Below are 19,842 nucleotides of genomic sequence, written 5' to 3' on the forward strand. Positions count from 1 at the left end.
TTGCATATTGTGCTCCAGATTAATTTAATTTCATCTCTATCACGTTTTGTGGCACAATAAGTGGAATAAAGATTGATTCGTACTAATAAAAATTCCACAAAGCAGTGTGTATATCATATTGATTGTACAGTAGGTACCGTTCTTTCGTTTGTAATGCATATCGACATAAATTATGAAAACTTTAACGCAATGCTTAACTATAGTATATTCTTTTATCAATTACGTTTACAGTTATTTCAGTATAGATTAGCGTTGTGTCTTTATTATGTTTTACAAATTTAGCGAATTATTTTACGCTCTACCTAAAGCACTATGAAGAAACTAACTTTTGGTATCGGAACATTATGCACTTTTCTTAAGTTGGTCTCATTTTTAACTATGAATAAGAATTAAGACTAGAAATAAATACTTGACTTTGAATGTCAAACACTTTTTCGTGCTATGATACCAAATGTTTAAAATGTAACAATTCTAATTCTGCAACAATGATACAACACTGTAATATATTTATAGCCAAATAGTTTGCATATCAACCGCCAAAATTATTTCAAGATTTTGCAAGATGTCAAGTGATCAAGCATTAATAGATGGCCATGTTTTTATTCATGTCAGTTACTACTTGCTTGTAACTATAAACTTCAATTATGTATAATATCACAAATAAATTTATGTTGGTAATTTCACTGTATAGAAAACGAGTATCTTCGCCCGTATATAATAGTATGTTTACACCACTTCAGAACCATATATATGTATCTGGCAAAGGTATTCTTTCAAACCTAAACAGGAACAATTTGCATTACGATATTGCTTATACAACCTATTGTTGAAATAAGAAAATCAATATATTAAAACAGAAGTATCTTTTTTCAACGAAAGGTTTTCCCGTTTTTCGTATGACATTTATAACAAACATAAATGAACTCCTAAACGTATCGAGCTCAATACCTCTAAAGTGTTAACTTGCTCCATTCATAGTCGTAATACTAACGTACTGTTTGATACATTATCATAAAGAATTATACCATTTAAAAGGGAATTTTTAAAAACTTGAAATAGGGTATTTACGTAAATAATATATCTAAGGTCAACCATTTGCAATTTTTAAAAATTTATTTTCTTTAGAGAAAATATTACAGAGATGGTCATTTGCTATATATGGTAAATATAATTTAAAGTAGAAAACTAACCCGATTTAACGACCAAATCATTTCTATACTTTCGTCATATTATCTAAACGTAAATCCACCTTCTCATGTTTTCGGGGTTTTTTTGGACATTGCACAAGTTAAGAAACAACAGAAGGAAAAATATCCCCAAACGTGTGCTAAGATCAGGTATGACAATCCGGCCTCATTGCGACATATGCCCATCATGGCCTTGTTGGGCAAATAAATCACCATTACGTTCAATCAGGCATTTAATGAGCGGTCAGATAAGATACCTACAATCGGCAAGATACTATATTTGTATTCAGGTAAGGATATATGACACATCCTTGTAATACATTTATCTGGGAACATTATTTGAATGACAAGAAAGCATGTTTTAATCTTCACAGTTAGCTTTCCTCAGTGTACGATACAAAGCAAATAAGAACGAAAGTATGGTAATAAAGAATAAATGAAATTGAGAATGGTAAATTAAAATAATTGAACTTGATATTTTCTAGGTAACATTATTTCGTATATGGAAACTGTCAATATTTCTACAACAAATACAATACAACGCAAGTTTATCAATCATATAATTTCAAAACTTTGTTTGATACGTGATGTCGTTTTCAAATAGGTTGGTTTAACATAAATGCATTCAGCTCTGAAATGCTTTAGTTTGTTGGGTTTCATACTTTGCTGAGGGTGACACACTGCGGGTTTGACCTGAAAAATACAAGGTATGTATTGGATGACAGACAATTTATTTCTTGAATTAAATAGACAAAGTTTCATTTCAATATTTTTAAATAGCAAATCGCACTGAGTAATAATTATCTTCGACGTTACTATAATCGCCGTCAACATCGCATAATTGCAAATGTATCAACAATGCATTATAACATTTCTATAATTGAGAAGTGAATTGGTAAAGATTTATTACGGAATAATTCATGATTATTACTTTTAGATGGTTTATTGCTTAACGGATCATTAATGCCTGAAGGGTTGGTTATATGCGCATTGGTAATAGCTCAAATATCTTGCCAATAAACACACTGTGGAGGCTGACTCTGCGAGTTCAGTGTAAGATTATAACCCACGTCTGTATGATCTTGTGTTTCCCAAGCGATCTACTGTGACATTGCGGTTCTTGCCTATGGTAATTTACTTACCTATTTTACGGTTTTGGCACACACTTTCCTTTCATGCACCACTGCAAGAAGAAACTTGGTTCTTATAGGTTTGTAATATAAAAGGAGAACGATAAAGATGTATTCAGTCATAGCAACCCCATGTTTATTAAATTGGTTGATTTGCAAGAAAGTAAATTTTGCTTCCAAAAATAATTCAGTTAATACTGAACTTAGTATGAATCATTGTAGAGTACACTAAATGATTTTCGTATCGATCCTGATAACATATTAGTATGCACAGTTAAAAAACAAATATTTTCCTTACGACATATCCTTTGATTAGAAATTGACAAGACAATAATGAGGTTGTGACAACTTTGAAAATATTCCATATTAAGTAAGAGAGGTAAGATATATTACCATATTTATTCCGCCGCATTCAGTTCCACTGTGTGCACTGACATATGTCGGATTACATGTTTTAGTTTTGGGATTCGTACACTGCATGTTGAGACAAATCTGTTCAGAAACGACCTTGAAAAATAAAAAGTAGACATTTAGCTTTATGTATATGACATAACTAGCCTGACATTCTAAGCCAGACATTTTGATCTTGTTCTATTTGCACACAACTTCGAAACCATATATGATTCCCAGAAAGGAATGTTATAGTCGGCACGAATCTTCTGTTACGTTTCGTTCTAACGAATAGCCCCTCATAAGTGCCCATGGCGTGATGGATATCATAAATCTGTACAGGTGTGTAAATGTTATGTTTTCAAATTAAGAAGTATCACTACAGTGAGTATATCCTTGATATATAATTTCTTCTCTGTATTCACATTGTTAATTGACTAGATCACACCAATTATGTGTTTTTGTACACCAAGACTATTATACTAAGTACTAACCTAGGCTAGACATGCAAAACAGAAAGTTAAGAATTCCACATATTCCCTCGTATCCTTTTAAATCCGAACTATTGCGCAATTCGCCAGAATAGTGTGCATCTCTAAAGGCTATCAGAATCTAGTGCAAAGAGGAACTCTTAGACACCTGCAAACACTTTAGCAACAATTTCATCGAGCAACGACAGAGACAAAATTGATAAAGTACAAGTCAATGAAGAGAAAAATGATAAAAGCTTGCAATATATATATATATATATATATATATATATATATATATATATATATATATATATATATATATATATTAGTGTTGGTGAGAAAATGTAGGTAAATATGACAAGAAGCTACAACAATAGAAACGTACACTGAATTAGAATCACTTAAAATTTACAAAAGATTATTGCAATACATTGAATGCAAGGTAGCTTTTTAAAATCTAATGATCAAATGTATAATTCATTACCTCACTTTAATTCATTTTCCTTTACTCAGAACAGATGTATGAAATGATTGAGAAGATTTTACATAGTACAAGTACCGGTGTGTATACTAATAATGACATATTAACGTTTAATGCAAACGTTACAGAGAAACCGTGATAAATATATATATTGCAATAAGGCTCAGTTATTTTGCCAATAAATTGACCTGTCAAGAGTTTTAAACAACCAATATTATGGTTCAATAATTAATGTAATTGGAACAATGGCACATCTTCCTTCGTACAAACTCAGCTTGAATATGTTATTGTAGTAAATGCATTAAATATATTTAAAGGTACTGTTAGGAGAACGGTATCATGTGTCAAGGAATTACATTTTAGATGTTGCTTTGGTCGGAGGGGGTACAGGAACATAATTGTCTTCCCTCATTTTACCAATTAGCTCCAGTATATCAAAACATAATGAATGCTTCATAACATAAATTATGTTTTCAATCGACCACCCATTCCGTACAGGCCCTTTTTACACGTTGATTTTCATACAGTTTTCTGCACTATGTCCCACGAGCAGACATATAATGATAAATAAGTTGCCCTTGAAACATAAAATGTGCTTCTCATGCAGAGAGCACATATTAAGGATCAAAGATGCAGATACTTCAGCAGAAAAACGTCAAAGTTGCCCAAAAGAAGCGAACTGGCTTTGCAGTTATATAGCTGAGACTTTGGAAAATATGGTACTCCTGTGTGTCCTTTTTTCAAGGAGTTGCGAGCTTCGTTGTTACAAAAGCTAAAATGTATCATGCAGAAGTATTGAAACATTCACAAGACTTTATGTTACTTTTATTTATTTATTGCGATATACTAGAAATATCATCCACCAAGTCGACATTAGTTAATTCAGTCATAAAAGAGAAGAACTAAAGAAGGAAAACAACGTTAATGGTAAATATCTAGTGGCTTATAGTATTAAATTAGTACTAATACTACTACCGCTAATAATAATAATAATACTAAAATAATAATAATAATAACCATTGCAGACACTTTTGTTATCCAGGCGAGAATAACCCCTACCCAAAATAGCCCGGTCAAGTACAAAGTATTGTTGGATAAAAGAAATATCGCACATGTGGCCCAATTGTTATCAGCTGAATATATTCACCCATTACAGATCTCACCTTTACGTAGCTATAAGTATAAGTTGGCCCCTTTTCTTAAGTCTTTTACTATTTTTGTTAACCTACTACAGAATTTATTATCATTGTGGATCATTAGGAACCAAAGTTTGCTGGGTGAATGTTATCAGCTTTGAGTTACATTGAAGTGACAGCCAGGTTTTATGCACAAATAATTGTCTTTTTAGCTACTATAGTAGAGGCCACAAATGAAAAGAAACATGCTACATTCAGTGCATTCACCGAATTCCTATGCTCATTGAGAGAAAATAAGCATTTAACTTAGTAAGGGTAATCTATCCGATCTTAATAAAGAATAACATATGGATATAGCATTTACAGGGAGGCATCCATTTCAGGAAAAATAATTGGGTCTCTATTTGTACTAACCTATCAAGAGGTATCCACTTATGAACTTAGTCGATAACATATCACAAACCCATCTTTAGTCACATATTCAATACAGACCGTGTGACATGACCTTTACATTGTGAAGTTGCTCCTTTGCAACAGCTTGGAAACAATTGAGATCTATGGCTTCTAAACATTTGCTGATTAAGGATTTGATTAAGAATAAAACAAATGTCCAGAACAGACCCTGAGGAAGGTGACTTGTACATGGAAATAGTTAAGATCGCCATCATATAACTATATCAACATGCAATGGGCACACATTCACGTGCTAGATAGTAATATATATATATATATATATATATATATATATATATATATATATATATATATATATATATATATATATATATATATAGATAGATAGATAGATAGATAGATAGATAGATAGATAAACAGATATACATCTCTACTTCATGAACGTATCAAGTGACGAAGATTTAGTTCACGTAACTATCACATTAAAATAAATAATTTGATATATAAACCAATTATATTTGGTTACACATTTGAGGAGAATTTAAGTCACCCTAAAGTACTCTGGTAACCCTTTTTAAAGTATTGGATGCAAGATTGTTTTATGTCATAATCCACCTTTAGTAGCTGTTACAGCTAGGGCCTGTTATGAAAAGCATGCAGCTTCATCTAGTCCATTCATAATTTTAAGATGATAGCAAAGCACTTAGCACGATATACTAATACAAATATATTTGAAGATTCCAGCTACTGTGTGACCAGCTTAACGCAAGGAATTAATGTAAGCCATTCAGCACGGGATGCACACCATCATTTCAAACAATCTATTTTATAACGATCTAAGGAAAAGAAATTAACGTAAGCAGTAAAATATGAAATCTAGGTCACATTGACATTCTTGTGAGATGCGATTCGATCACTCATCACGACAAAGAACATCACTGAGATCCCCATTTCAAGCACAACAGTATTATCCATGAGATACAAACAATGAAACCAAGCTCAGAACATTTAACTGAATATACAAATGTGAAATGTCGGGCACAATGACCTTTTGTTGTTGTAGGGGTGTGGTCGTAACAGATATCAATAGAGTAAATCTAAGCTACTAAAATGCAGTGCGGGTCGCTTTGCAATTATTTTGTGGTAAGGGGGCTTTTAGATATATAATAATTACCTCGCTTCCGGTGAACAGAACTAAGTCACAAAGGTCAGTGAAAAGCAAAATAAATCACACAGTTAGTTCCTTTTCTGATCAAGTTGTTTCATTTAATCCTAATTCTCTACGAGTTTGCAGTTCTATTATTCATCATTCCTCACCTGTCCGTTCTATATTGGTCCAACACGGATAAGCTTGAATTGTAGTATTTTTACGGAATTGACTGAGTACCCAGCTGAGATGGTGTGGTAGGCAAGTTTCTCTATGCATTTGTTGTGAATATGGCTTTTGTTGTTATTCATTGTTTTATCTCAAATCTACGGTTTCACAAATACATTGAGTGGTAAAAGCGTGGCATGCTGGGGTGGGGTTTGAGTGGGTTGGCATATTACAATTTGGCGTCAATTCCTAACACTGACATCTGAATGGTAGTAAGCCTAACTCCTATCATCCTATTTGTTAACGATTTCCTCTCGAGCATATGTTTGCAACTTAAACTGGACTTTACAGTTTGTATTTGCAGCCGGATGTGCCCGAATTGTTTGTCCTGGTTGAATTGTTTTACATGTACAAGATGGTCCTTGAGATATTTATGTCAACAGTATACAATCATTGGAATTTCTTGAAAATTTGCCTTTGGCACGTTCTGTCAATTAGAGCTGGTGACATTGCTAAAAAGGGATGTGTTCCAAGATCGATAAGAACGCGTTCAAAGTAACTGCAAAGTGGGTGCGCTGATTAATTGATTGGTTTAGTATTTCAAGAAGGCTTCTCTATAGATAAATGCAGATTTGTTAATAGCCTGGTCAAAGTACCTCTTTCCGCATCATCTCCGAATAAGAAGCATCTTGAATTTTCTTAGTCACGTATGACAGGTATTAGGATCAGATTGACTAGACACGCACAGGTCATAAGGGTCCGGAAGGTATTAACATTATATACTGTACTGGTGGTGTTAGTTAATTATGTTTAACTTATGTGTTTCCCTTCAGAACGGTAGACTGAGTACTTAATAAGACTCTGCACCGGTTTGAAGACTATATCGTTCTTTTTCTCATAGGATCAAATTTGTTTGATGATTAAAAAATATTTCCAAATTTTTGTCTGTTTCGATCCATTCTGTGGTGAATAAATTGGAAATAGCTTAGGGTGTTCTAGGGTGACTCTTAGTGGATTCTTCCTTCGGGTCTTCCATTGAAAATTGACATTCGAAGCTGCCATTTTAGCGATAAATGCCGTTGTCACAATTTTCAGGATGCGTTGGTTGTTGAATGCGAAATAGTACGTAGGAGTGCAAGGATCGGGTCTAACAACCCATGCATCCATGCAATTTGTGATACCTTCATCTAGAGTAAGGAGGATGGTGAATATTTATTTGCATGTGTACGAACGAACATTAGTATATCGGATGCATGAATACATTATATATGCCAGTGTGTCTTCTGCTTACGAGTGTGTGTTGCATCGACTCGGTATCATCATTGTTCGTTGACGTATTCTTAGTCATGATGTAATATGAGCCGGTGCGTGCATGAAAGGCGAAATATGCCTCGGATTGAATCTCTGTAGAGAGTACGACTTAAACATTATCGACCCTTTCATACATTTTTTTTTTTGTATTTTAATTTCGTTTAACACTTAACATTGTTCGGTGACGTTCATTTTGGTACTCTGTGGGCAGCAATATGTCCACGCATCTTGAATCCCACTTATACACCCGTATTATATATAGTTCATATGTACTTCTTTGTAATCATACGGCCTAAGTAACAGTCTGCTATGAAGCAGACTTGCAAAAAAAACAAAAAAAAAAAAAAAACAAGAAGAAAGTCAATTGAAGGGTACATACTCCTTCTGGAAGAAGGTAAAGTACTCACACAAACACAGAGACACACACACAATGAACTTACTCCACAAAAGACAGATGTGGGCCCATTAATGAACTCGCATTGCTCATTGCGGGTATACCGCTGTCCTGGTAGTTTCATTGTATAATGTTTCCATTCAGTACTGTTGAAGTATATACCCGGATTAGTCACACATTCTCTGAAAAAGGAAATGGACTTCTTACGTTAATAGGTGCTAATCGTACATACCCAAACACCTTCCGAAAATTGTATAAACATACGAACCTACGTACAATTTTTTGTCCCATATACACAGCAAAAGACGATAGCGTTAGACACAACTGTTTTAATGCTTAAATAATCAGCCAGTCATGCCTGAATATGGCTTGAACCTCATCATTTTAGCCTACTTCAAAGGTCAAAGATCGCACTTCCATGGTGTTTGTTGCTTCACATTTGTTTGACTCATCAGTATCTAACAAAGCCATAAACGGATAAGTAAAAATAAACAAAACATATCAAATTTTTTCTCACATTACACACTCCTTCAAAAATCACAATTCCGATAGTGATTACAAAAGTCACGCACAATCAAAATTGAATCACATTTGATAACTCGCCTATATTGAACAACTAATCCGCCTCCTGAGTCCCAAATTATCCAAATATGATTGCAGATCTGACGAAAAAATGAAGGCAAGTTCGTAATGCTAGATGTCTCGAAATGTATTGTACATACTTGTCTTTCAGTGCCGTTTTGAAAATCCTCACGGAGCACTTAGAAAACATCCACGGGTTCTTAGAGTATGCCTGGTTTGGGGCGAATAGTGGAATATCTGGCGACATTATAAAATAATCCTTAGGAGAACAGTCTGTATAATTTTCTTCACCGTCATGTTCTGCGCCAATACTGGAAATAGCAAGCATATAAAGTGCATGGCTCTAAATCAGATACAGTACACCTTATATAGACTAAATGTATGTATGTATGTATGTATGTATGTATGTATGTATGTATGTCTGTATGTATGTATTTATGTATGTTGTTGTTCTGGGGTTTAAAGCCATTTGTCAGCACAAGATAGGCTATACATGGCTGCCAGTATAACTTGTGGAGAAAGAACCTTGGAAAACTCAGGGAAGAACCATCGAGCCACAAGAAGCTACTGGCAGGCTTTCCCACGTACCCACGCTAGCCGAGCCTTGGACTCGAACCGACGCAAACAGAGGTGAGATGGCAGTGATATGAGCGCTTTCGACCACTCGGCCACTCGGGGCCCCTTGTATGTATGTATGTATGTATGTATGTATGTATGTATGTATGTATGTATTATGTATGTATGCATGGATGCATGCATGCACGCAAGTAGGTAGGTAGGTAGGTAGGTAGGTAGGTACTATTAGTATCACAAAGCAGACTTCAACTTTCATGCATTTTTGTAAAGAAACATCCAGGCATCGATGTTTAAGTTGGTAATTTGCCAATAAAGCACACGAATTTAAACGGTCTTTAATCACGACTGTCTGGTAATTTCTTGAGGAAATTCCTTTTATGCTGCAACTCCTAGCTTAAGAAGCGTCTGAATTTCTACACTAAATTGTTGGCGATAATCAAGTTTAAATTCTTTTTTTTTCAATTTTTTTTCAACGGCATTTACAACAGTAACCATCTTGCCAAAAAGTTATGTTTCAAAAGAAATGAATGGATTCAATCGACCTCTATCAAGTCAAATAATCCGGTAAATCGGAATTGTTCACCTAACTGCATTTTTCTTTGCACATGTACAGAGTCGGTCGATCTGTATGTTAGGGTCATTGGTGGAAATCGCGACTGGAATTTGTATTCTATTACAATGCTGATCAAGTTCCGTCCGTCAAGATACGAGTAACTATATATATGCTGGAGGGTAAAGAGGAAACAAAATTAGACATACGTACAACACAGACACGGCGTTATGCCCCAGTGGCTAAGAACTTGACCTTGCTTAACATGGAAATTGTTAAGGTTTCCATCATAGAACTTTACTAGCATGCAATGGTCAGATAAACACTATATATATATATATATCTATATATATATATATATATATATATATATATATATATATATATATATATATATATATATATATATATATATATATATATATATATATATATTCATCTGTTGTTTATGATCTTATGAGGTGACAAAGGTTTAAGTTTACATAACAACCAGATCCATAAAACCACTTATATTTGGTTAAACAATCAAGCAGTATTTGCATCAAGTTGTGTGTTGGCAGCTTACATATCGACCATTTGAAATCCATGGGGACCAGGTAGACAATATGTTTCCTTATCTCCCTCCAGCAATTATACTGAAATATTGGCTGAACTATGCATTATGTCAAACAAATGTCGGCAACCTTGTTACAATGACAGCCATGTGAGAAACATAATTTGCACATCTTCAATGTCATCGTGTTTTGATCTTGTCAAAATTTCAAGAAATATTTAAATGTATCATGTTTAAATTAATGTTTGTCTTGTATTCCTCAGTAACAGCCAAGATTCTTTGACATCATCCAGGTAGAAACGTTTTTAAAAAAGTATTTTATAATAGTTTTAGTCAAATCATATTTGTAGATAACAAAAACAATACATTGTCTGCTACGGAACAAACAAATTACTTTGGCCGTGAAAAAGGATTACCTTGGATCCATTTTCAAATAAAACAATTTTTGTCTGTTATCTCAAGTTACTTAATTTTATTTAGCTATTACAACTGGAAATAATGTGTACTTTTAACCACAAATAGAGCAATAATACCAAAAGTTGCCGTCAACTGGAAATGTCAATATTTGGTGTCATAATATTCATGCCTCACCACACCCACTCGAACACGAGATGGACAGTCGTTAAATTTATTGAAAAGGGATTTAAAAAATCTCTGAGTCAAGTTTATTATGCAAATTACTAATTCGTCCTGTTATTTCAGCCTAAACATAGTGGGCCATGCTTTGTTCTTGTAAAATATATATCGTCTACTTCTTGATGATTCTTTTTCATATTTGTAAAGGAGTCAAGCGGTACCAACTGTTACACACAACTATTTTCATTTATTATATCCTGCCATTATGTTGGCGGCATATGAAATGTAATTTGTCCATTTTTTCATGATTTTCTGTATCTGTCTTTTTTTTAAATATAAAACTCCTCTAAATCTGTATTTATCAACATTAAACTTTCGCTGAATGTGACTTTGGGATGAGTATATTTATGTGCTTTATAGATACATATATTGCTGGATCAACCGTTTATACTTTTGTTTAACGAGATTGAGAGAAAAATGTGACAAAGTAATCTTTCAATTGCTAGTACTTTGAGATTATTCCCTTAATCATTTTATGAAACAAATTACTTTCAGTATCTGCAGCTCTAAAATTGCTTGTTAAAACTCCTATACATAAAACTGATTACATTAGTATGCATCCAAAGTATTGTTTTCCATTGTCAGCTAAAGTACATACTATTTTATGTATCATATAAATTAATGTGAAAGTAGCAATATCCACTCCCACACTTTTAACGCCGTAGATTACTATTTTGATTTGTCACGTGATCATATTATCGTTGTCAACCTATATTTTTAGTGGATGGAGCCTCTACGTGTGTCGAATGTTTGCAATCTTTAAATACGAGTTTCGGCCTTACATAGTTTTTGGAGATTTTCCAAGAAACCGAGTATCTATTCTACTATTTAACTTTTAATATCTTAAGTCGATTGTATAATACATATTCTCGAAAGCCTCGATGGTGCCATTAGTTCTTGTTTTAGATATGGGAAACTGGGAAAACAAACAAAGGAGACCACCAACCGTGGCTTTGCGGTCTTTAAACGTTTCCTGCCAGGATGTTTGGAGTTCTACATGGGAAGGCAAATGTGTTCAGCAACTAAACTAAATGAAAATATGGATGAAATGACAACGCCAGAAATCAACTTACTTATGTCCAAGTTCGTGTGCTGCTGTACGCACCGTATCAAAATAATCTGTTCCCTGAATAACCGACATTCTTTCACCTGGAACACACAACCCAGAGGTCTCTGACTGACCTAAAGTGAAACGATATAAAACAACATAAGAGGCTAGTCTAATAATTACATTCTTAGAGAGCTAAACCTATATATTTATTTAAGTTGGGCAGATACAATATCGTGTTTATAAACACACACATATCCATGTTTAACTTATACACATTGATTGTATTCGCTCAAATGAAGTTCGTCCTACGTACATTTAACTCAATATTCTGCGAAGGAAGAGCATCATCATGTACATATCGTAATGTTATGAATCTATGATGTTAAAATAATGATTATAAAAGAAAACCAAACGTTTAGAAACTGTAACACATATCTAATTTTCCTAGAGCACGAAATATTGGGAAATAAATCTCAAACATTCCTAAACGTGATATCACAGGTCCTAACACAGAGTTCCAGATGAAATCCAATGATATGGAATGTGCAGATTTGCTAATAGTCTTGCATAGGCTGATGTGCCAACAGTTCTGATGAACAATACAGTTATAAAATCAAGAATGTCCTTGACTGAATTCACAATAATTTCAAAATAATGATTGAGTCGAATAGCCAATTAACACTTTGGGATTGCAACGAATAATTTCCATGAAATATTAATCTGAAATTGAATCTAAACACAACTGAACTTAATAATAAGAATAAATTATTATGACCACAGAGCCTTACACCAAACGCTATGACATAGCAGGTGGAACAGGATGCTGGTCAAAAATGCATTTCCAGAACAATAACCTGTAAACAAGGTCTTTTCTTTCCATTCAATATTAGCAAACACATGACAAATCTAAGGTAGACAAGGTTGTTTTTGTAACGGAAACACAATGTCAAGAACTCGCCTCTTTGTGAAGAAAGTGTTTAAAAATGGTACCTTTATGACCCTTAAAATCTAAAATACTAGACACATATCTTAATCACAATATAACAATAAACATTCTGCCACGATCAGTACATGTACATATACCATCATACAAGTTAGAATACAATTATAGCGACTACCTAACATAACGATATGTGTTGACCCAGGTATGCGTGACCAATATACTCATGACCGGAAAAGCAACGTTACTGAAGAATAACGATCTGACCTAGTGCCATGTTTAGTTCGCGTTTTAGCCAATGTATTTGATTTTATCTTTCATGATATGTGTCCTTTATGCGAGGCAAAGTTATTTTCCCTAAGATATATTTCAATGGCAAGAAAGTCTAATAATTTTACTTTAAATCGTGGCACTTTAAATAATATTATACACATTATGATTATACTCGATGGTAATAAGGATAAGTGTTGGCCCGAATAAGTGCGACTAAATAACTATATTTTGTGACTTCTGGTTTGACGCGATTGAAGGAGAAACTATTCAAGAGGACCAGGCACGATCTCGATCACTACTAGCAAATAGTGTAGCTGGCTAAAAATACTCACTTCAATTGTTTTATTATTTTGAACAAATAGATATACAATAACGTGGCGACAAATGTTTCATTACTGAAGCAGAATAAATGATCTCACCAGGCATCCGTTTATGTCCTACAGCACTAGTTATTTGGTGAAAAATACTAATTATTTTCTATACAGATAGTTTGTTAGCATTACATAAGGGATACAGACGTTGAATTTTACTTTAAATCTGGTGGCATGATTTATTGTCTTTCATTTGATGGAATTAAATGAATTGAACTATTATCCAGTATGATCCGGTATGGCTATCATTTATTTGATAGGACTGTATTATGTGTAGTAATACCTGGCATGACCATCATTCATCGAAATGCCATGAATTTGCAAAAATAACCACAACATGACCAAGGAAGTGAACACTTCACACCTATTTCTAGTTAAGGCTAAATCGCTGTAAACGAATGGCACGGATAATAACGGCAATACATAGTAAATATAGATTTTATCAAAATTGAAGCAATGATTACCAAACTTTACAGCTGAGGATGAATCGTACAATACATGAACTTACAGCCATGACAACGACTCACAATAATACATGGGTTTGATCTGCCTTGATAATTGAATTTTCATTGGAGTATTTTATTGCGGCAGGGGGTAAGTCCATCAGTGTATTTCTCTCTGAGTAGAGATCGGTAGTAATGTATAATTTGGCATAATATAGTTTTACTCTGTGCCCTTTAGGAAATATCAAAAGGTATATTTTATACAAGGAGAACGTTGAACAAGAACTATGCATTCCAATCAGATGATTTGGTGTTTATATAGTTCTGATTATGGGCACATATAACATATAGGCCTGACCCATTAACGACTGAATAAAAAAATTCTGAAAATTGAAAAATGTTGTACTTGTCCTTAAAGTTGTCCAAGTGACCGGAAAATTAGCCAATTCAAATACTGCTTGTTTCATGATTCACCTCTCAAAATATCATCACAAACTATGAACATATTCTTATGAGAGTTATCGTTACTCCATCCCATTTCCTCAAAAATATATATTTGAAAGCATTTTCTTCGAAATAAATTCTTGAAATTATTGGTTTGTTTGGGAATTTTTTTCTAACTAATGCGAAAAGGAAATACTTAATATGCAGACCATGATATTTAAATTGATGATGATGATGGTGATGATGTTTGTCCATCGGTTTCGATGAAGACCATTTAATGTCATCGATTCACTAGGGGCGGGTCCGGATATGGCTGATCAGTCCGATCCGGGCCCGGAAGAGTCTGACGCAGTGGGGACATTGATATGCAGGTCGCTGGCCGGGAGTTGCGGAACTACTATTCCTGGATTTGCGCAGATCACGTTTTTCAACTGCGTCCACCAGTCTTTTCTGCTCAAAGGCTTCCGCACCAGTGTTGACCTGAGTCAGCCAAGCAGATCGGTTAGCAGCGACACTATTCCAGCTATCAGGATCAATGCCTAGGTTCTTCAGCGTGGCCTTGAGGGTATCCTTGTACTTCTGTTTTTGACCACCGTTAGATATTATGCCTTGTTGTACCTCTCCATAAAATACCTTCTGTGGTAGGCGTTCTACCGTCATGCGGACAACATGGCCAGCCCATCGGAGTTGTGCCTTGCACAGCATGGTGTGTATACTTGTCATGCCTTAGTGAGCACCTCTGTGCTTGGCATCTTGTCCTGCCATCTTATTTTCATTAGTTACCTCTGGGAGCTCATGTGTAAGTGGTTCAGGTTTTTAACATGGCGACTATATACAGTCCATGTCTCGCAAGCAAAGAGGTGGGTGGGGAGTACAACCGCTGCCGATGTATGTGAACATGTCTACATCTTTGAGCTTATGGCCATTGACAGTGATGGATGGTTCCACGTCATCTTGTCCAGGAGCTGGCTGATGCAGAACCTCGATCTTCTTGGAACGTCCGAAGTTGGAGCACGCTGTGGAAAAAAGGTCCATGCTCTGTTGAGTTGAGGGTACAGTCATCTGCAAACAGCAGGTCGCGAATAGTCTCAACTTGGATTTTGGTTTTGGTTTGGAGCCTCCTCATGTTGAACAACTTCCCACCCAGACGGTATCGGAGACCTACTCCAACATCGCTGTCCTTGAAAGCATCAATCAATATTGCGGAGAACATGAGGCTGAAGAACGTGGGGGCTAAGACGCATCCTTGTTTCACACCACTCGCAACTGCAAAGGGTTTGGAATAGTTACCCTGTCCTGGAATCTGGCAAGCATGCCATCATGAAACTGTTTCACCATTTCAATGAAGACTTCTGGACATCCAAATTTGGCTAAGCATGCCATCATGAAACTGTCTCACCATTTCAATGAAGACTTCTGGACATCCAAATTTGGCCATGATCTTCCAAAGACCTTCCCGGCTAACAGTGTCGAATGCCTTAGTCAAGTCTACAAAGGTGGTGTATAGCTGGACGTTTTGTTCAATACATTTTTCTTGCAACTGACTGGCACCAAATATCATGTCGATGTTACCTCTCTCCTTTCTAAAGCTACATTGGCTTTCTGGCAGTAGGCCATGATCAAGGAGTTGTGTGATTCTGTTCAGCAGTACACTGGCGAGGACCTTGCCAACGATGCAGAATAGAGAGATTCCTCTATAGTTGTCGCAGGATATTTAAATTTATAGAGTTATGAACACTAACTTAGTACGTGAATTCATTAGAAATAACATAAGGGCTCAAACCATTGTTTTTACCAAATGATTTTCATCATTTGTATTTCCTTTTTGACATGTATTTAAGTATCAGTTTCGTAAGTATCATGAGCACTCTTCATCAGTGAGTCTCACTCTGCTTAGGTCGTTGATTATATCAGTTATATGCACAATAGATAATAACTGATCTAAAACAGACACATTTTGTACTCCAGCCGAAGCATACTGAATATTTGCTTCGATGGTATTTAAGAAATCTGTTTAGAGCCTGTTAGGTAGTCAGAAAATCAATTTATATGAAAGCTATCAATACCACTGCAGTTTAGTTGATGTCATAGACATTTATGCCAAACCCGATCAAATAATTTATTGACATCGTTAACGACCACATTTTATCCTTTGTATTAAAGCACTACGGTGCATATATTTGAATTGAAATATTGCATAATTTTTGCGACGAAAACCGGAATTAATTTTGGATGTTAGTAGTTGTGGAGATGTTTGTAAGTAATAATTTCCATAACGTTCAAGACACAACTCAGTAATGGCATAGGACTGAAATAAGAATCATCACAGGAATACCCCTTGTTATACATTGACATTTTTCGCCGTTGTCTTAAAGATGGGAGAACATTTTTAAAGAGGGGCATGGAACTAGAATACAAGGTGGTTTAACGTTCGATCTGACTCTTCCTTTGAGCATATGGTGACTTATTTTATCCATGAAACATACGTTCAGGATATGTAAGGATCGTATTACACGAGAAATGTCTTTTTTCTATTTGTATTCATATTTATATATAATGCCATCACTTATGCCTTAAACAAATATACATAGTAAATGAAAATGTATGCTAAACATTTATTAAAATCCTTTATACAGTTTTAAGGATAGTCGGAAAACAAAATGCTGTCCACAACAGCACGATAAATGAGATCGATTCGTTAGTTAACTCAAACGTTTGCCATGATATATAAGATACTGATAAGATGTGCACTTTTAAAACTTGGCACCCGAAGACCTCTGGAACTCGGCGTTTTGGCTAACGAAATGAATTTTGTTATCCCATACGAAAGTGTTATCAGGCCCAGAAGTAGGTAAATACAGTAAATCGCAACACATTTTAAATGTTTAACTTCTTTTGACAAAGTAAAACGACATGTTTCGTGAACCGTGACATGAACACATTTTTGTTTAGTGTAATAAAACCACCAATGACTTCATGATCACACGATATGCTGAGTACATCATTTCATTTGAATCGATCAGTAATACAAAGTAATGTATTACAGGAACCATATTATAAAATAAAATCTAAATGGTCACTCACGTTATATGACAACCCTATAAAAAAAAACGAAAATGTTGAAACTACCTTGTTTTAATTCAACATATATTTGATGACATCACTTTGACCACCCCATTTTTCAAACCACATTTATGAAGAAGGCCGATATACTTTCTTCTTCGCAAGGCTTTATTACCAAGTTAGGATTTACAATATATATCAAAAGATATACATTAATTTTGCAAGGTTATCAATTAGTATTAACCTAAGAACAATTATGATCAGAGTTAAGTCCAATAATATGGACTCTGGAATCAGGTGTGCCTTTAGTGCAAGGTTTTGATGTGTATATTAATTAAGAAACAACGTATCAAACGTAATTTGACTTCACGTTTGGTTAGTTAAGATATTACTACACATCTTTGTGAAAAAGTCAGGGGTACATACCTTACCATGTACATATTCGTGTAAGAACGTTGTAATTGCAAACGTGTACATGCTTCGAAAACATAATCAATAAAATCAGTATGAGATATGCCGTATGATACATACAGCTATCAACGTTGTTCGTGTTATACACCGTGACGAACACAAAATGATGACCAACAAAAACCTGTTACCCATGTTAGCGTAAACGTGTCCCCGATATGTACTTTTTTTTAGTTTGTTTAGCAGTGTGTTTGAGAGAGATCGAGAGCATATGTACTTACCGTTAAGAATATTGTCTTCAACGTTACCTTGAAATAAGTCGTGTCTGTAAATAAAAAAGTTGTTATGCTTATTTTGTACGATGCGCTTTTTACAGACCTGGTTAAAGCTATTGTGTTCTTATTTACAAACAAGACCCTCTTGCGATCATAGGAGGAATTAGAGAAATTTATTAGAACATTCTGATTAAAACTATCATATAATTAACAAAGTTTCAAGATTGGTGGATACAATATTTAAATAATTAAATAGGTTATGTATATAAAGCTTTTTTTTATGATTCCTGCACAATTGTGACAAATTCTGCCATATTAAACTTGTATCGCCATCTACACAACTGTAACAAATTTTGGTATATGATTATTTTATCTCATTACTGCACAGTTGTGACAAAATATGCCTTGTGAGACTATTATATCCTTTCAGCAAAGTTGTGAAGTCCTGTCTTATGCGACGATTATTTCATTACTACCTAGTGGTGATAGACTTTGCCATATTAAGCTTTAATCACATTCCTACGATTAATGTTATAAGTTTCACCATATTGTTGGAGAGAAAGCCGATTGAATTTTAGAGACAAATAGTAAAAAGCGCGATTGATAGGACCATTAATTTTGATATCGTCTCCAATATTATTTTATGTCTTTATCTTGCAGTCTCTGTTTTATCACATACATCTAAACTTATATGCTAGTTTCAATAGATAAGGTATTAAAAATAAACAGCATGTGTCTTAAATTCTTATGTAATTTAAAAATATTGTCACAAAATTATATTCACAAAGTGGAATTGTTGGCACCTAAATTTGCTTGGAACAAAACATATACACAATGTTGTGTGTCTGTGTGTGTGTGTGTGTGTGTGTGTGTGTGTGTGAAAGAATAAAGACAAAGTGCAAAAAATCATTGTACTGGCTGATTCATTTCTTCAAGACGGACGAAACAAACTAAGAACGATTTCAATCATGATATGAAATAGGTATTTGGATGATTATTTGTTACGACGAAAACAGTATTGTGTTTTGTATTTGTCCTTTGGTCACATGATTTGCTTTGAAAAAAGACAATATCCATATCTATTATTTGTTTTGGCGTGGTGTTTCTACCTGTATAAGATGTTATTAATACATGAACCGATGACTATAACGCGGCAAAATGGCGGCAAATAGAAGAATCAATATAAACCTCTAATATATAGGAGAAGTTGTATGACTCTCTTTTTAAAACCAGTCATACGAACACAATATCAGATATATAGAAACAATGCAACATGTTCTCAACTTATTTGATTTGATACTCCAAACGGCAGTATGCAGGTTGGTGCTGTGTTACGTGATCGATCATGTAAACTGATTGTGTCAAGAGGGACATGCAAAGCATTTCACATAAGTTTATTGGTTTATTAATTATTAATCAGATGGAGCGAATGTTCATTTAGAAAAC

The 19,842-nt window shown here is 34.5% G+C and overlaps 1 protein-coding gene across 1 annotated transcript in view; it reads right to left on the reverse strand.

Moving 5' to 3' along the window:
• Positions 1–555: 555 nt before the first annotated feature.
• LOC149775449 (metalloprotease mig-17-like) overlaps positions 556–19,842 on the reverse strand; it is a 25,242-nt gene continuing 5,955 nt past the window's right edge. The window contains exons 2-8 of the mRNA XM_089943714.1: positions 18,403–18,446; positions 12,202–12,310; positions 8,954–9,124; positions 8,278–8,413; positions 2,711–2,824; positions 2,330–2,370; positions 556–1,880 (exon numbers count right to left, since the gene is read on the reverse strand). Coding sequence (XP_089799840.1) covers positions 2,335–2,370; positions 2,711–2,824; positions 8,278–8,413; positions 8,954–9,124; positions 12,202–12,310; positions 18,403–18,446 — 610 coding nt within the window. The 3' untranslated portion in view covers positions 556–1,880; positions 2,330–2,334. The remainder of the gene's footprint in view (positions 1,881–2,329; positions 2,371–2,710; positions 2,825–8,277; positions 8,414–8,953; positions 9,125–12,201; positions 12,311–18,402; positions 18,447–19,842) is intronic.

This window comes from Sinohyriopsis cumingii, chromosome 19 (assembly GCF_028554795.1).
Source record: "Sinohyriopsis cumingii isolate HCF-2022 chromosome 19, ASM2855479v2, whole genome shotgun sequence".
Taxonomy (NCBI): Eukaryota; Metazoa; Mollusca; class Bivalvia; order Unionida; family Unionidae; genus Sinohyriopsis; species Sinohyriopsis cumingii.